General features: G+C 41.3%; 1 protein-coding gene across 1 annotated transcript; it reads right to left on the bottom strand.

The window, feature by feature from the left end:
• Positions 1-1286: 1286 nt before the first annotated feature.
• Positions 1287-2219, bottom strand: LOC102022067 (putative olfactory receptor 10D4). The gene has a single exon (XM_005378635.1). It carries the CDS (start codon positions 2217-2219, stop codon positions 1287-1289), a length of 933 nt encoding a protein of 310 aa, XP_005378692.1.
• Between the last annotated feature and the right edge of the window lie 78 nt (positions 2220-2297).

Genomic DNA, 2297 nt, shown 5'->3' with positions numbered 1-2297 from the left:
ACTGCTGGTGGGAATGCAGACTGGTGAAACCACTGTGGAAATTGGTGAGGATATTCCTCACAAAACAAGAATTAGAGGTCCCACTTAGTCCATTTATTCCCCTTCTGGATATTTTTCAGAAAAGTTGAAAACATCATACCATAGCAATATAGGAGCACCCACGTTTATAGCACCATAATTTGTCATAGGCAAATCTTGGAATCAATCCAAATGCTGATCAATGAGGGATGAACAAAAAAGATATGGTATTTTTATACATTGGAGTATTACTCAGCTATAAAGAAAGATGAACTCAAGGTTTTTATAGGTAAATGATGCAAGTAGAGACCATACTCATAAGTGAAATAAATCAGACACGCATGTGTAAATATCATATTATCTCCCTAGTGTAAAACCCTGAAAGAGAAAATAAACCCTGAAAAGCACAATAATATTTTGAAAGGGAAAGAAATTGCCCAAAGGGAAGGAAAAACTGGGATGAGGAAAAGGAGAAAAGATTTGTTTCTGATTTCTTTCTTGCATGGTGAAGAAATTCTTCAAGCACAGAATATATATATATATATATATATATATATAAATGCTGTGCTTGATTGAATGAAAGCCACCCTCCAGGTCTTCTTACTGAATTCAAAATTCTTCATAAAGGAAGACATTAACCAGAGCACAGATTTAAGCTCAGATCTCTTGATAAATATATGGATATTATCTGTATTGCACAATATAAGAGAATTCCTTTATACTGTGCTCCAACATGTGTGATCCTCCAAAACTCACTCAAGAGTTGTAGGAATCAGTGCAGCAAATGTAATGGATTACAAATTGAAGATTATTCCTTGTAAATTGAAAAGAATTTCTTAGGAGAAGCGTGTAGCTATGTTACAATTCATGCAACACACAACAAGCAGTAAAAGAAGGTTACTACCTTCAAGTTCACATCCTAGTTCAGCAACATTTGTCTCTGTGACAATGGCTCATGTCTTAATCACTCTGAATATTTCCTAAGGACACTGAGATAATAATATGATCTACTTCATATGAATATTATGTTAATTACACATTTCTTTCTAAAGCATATAGCACAGTTCATGATGCGTGGTAAATACTGAAATAAATTAAGGAATAAATTATTGTATAAACATACAGACATTAATCTCTTTATAAAATATACAAGACTATAAAACTTTTCTTGTTACAAATCTCACACAGTAACCAAATCAAATATGAGAGAAATTTTGAATTCAGATGAATGCCAGGCAGAATAGCAAAGAAAGACCATAACATGAAGCTCAGCCCCCACAAGTGTGCGCCCCTTGGCTCAGTGCCTTCCTCAGAGCCAACTTTACCTCTTTGTTTCTCAAAGAATAGATCAAAGGATTCAGGGAAGGGGTCACAATATTATTCAACACCTGAACCACAGAATCCAGCCAGGGGCTGGAGGCAGGTCGCAGGTAAATGACGACCACCGGGCCGTAGAAGAACAGGATGGAGGTCAGGTGGGCGCTGCAAGTGGAGAAGGCTCGGCGCCTGCCTTCTGAAGAACGGATTTTTAATATGGACAGAGCAATACGAGTGTAGGAAGTCAGAATAAGGAGAAAACACAGGAGCGCAACCACACCCACGTTGGTGAAACTCACCGTCTGCGCCAGGGAGGTGTCTGCACATGCCAGAGGAAGCACCACGGGGATATCACAGAAAAAATTGTGCACTTCATTGGGGCCACAGTAGGGTAACTTAAAGATGAGGAACGTGAGGACGGATGCGTGCAGACAGCTCCCCAGCCACGTGCCTAGAGTCATGATGACACACACATTGTGGTTCATGATGACCGTGTACCTCAAAGGGTGACAGATGGCAGCAAAGCGGTCATAGGCCATCACGGTGTACAGGAAGCACTCGGTGCAGCCCAGGAAGTGGTAGAAGAAGAGCTGGGAGGCACAGCCCTGGTAGGAGATGGTGCGGCTTTGCCCCATTAAGTAGAGCATCATTTTGGGAGAACTCACGGAAGGGAAAAATATGTCAAACACTGACAGATTTCCCAGAAAGAAATACATGGGGGTGTGGAGGTTGGAGGAGGTGAGGATGGCCAGAAGAATGAGCAGGTTTCCCAGGAGTGTGAGCAGGTAGAAGGCCAGAAAGAGAACAAAGAACATGTTTTCCAGCCCAGTAGTGTGGGGGATTCCCATCAGGAGAAACTGAGTTACTGCAGTGTGATTCCACATCCTCGTGTGCAGTTTGTCCTGGAAGATGAAAGAACAGCCTCACCAAGGGAAGCTTTTCCCACCACGTGAATATCCTCA

Source organism: Chinchilla lanigera, unplaced genomic scaffold (genome assembly GCF_000276665.1).
Source record: "Chinchilla lanigera isolate Chin_1 unplaced genomic scaffold, ChiLan1.0 scaffold00011, whole genome shotgun sequence".
NCBI lineage: Eukaryota > Metazoa > Chordata > Mammalia > Rodentia > Chinchillidae > Chinchilla > Chinchilla lanigera.
Note: the sequence above shows the minus strand (reverse complement) of the source record. Positions and strands in the feature narration are given on the sequence as shown.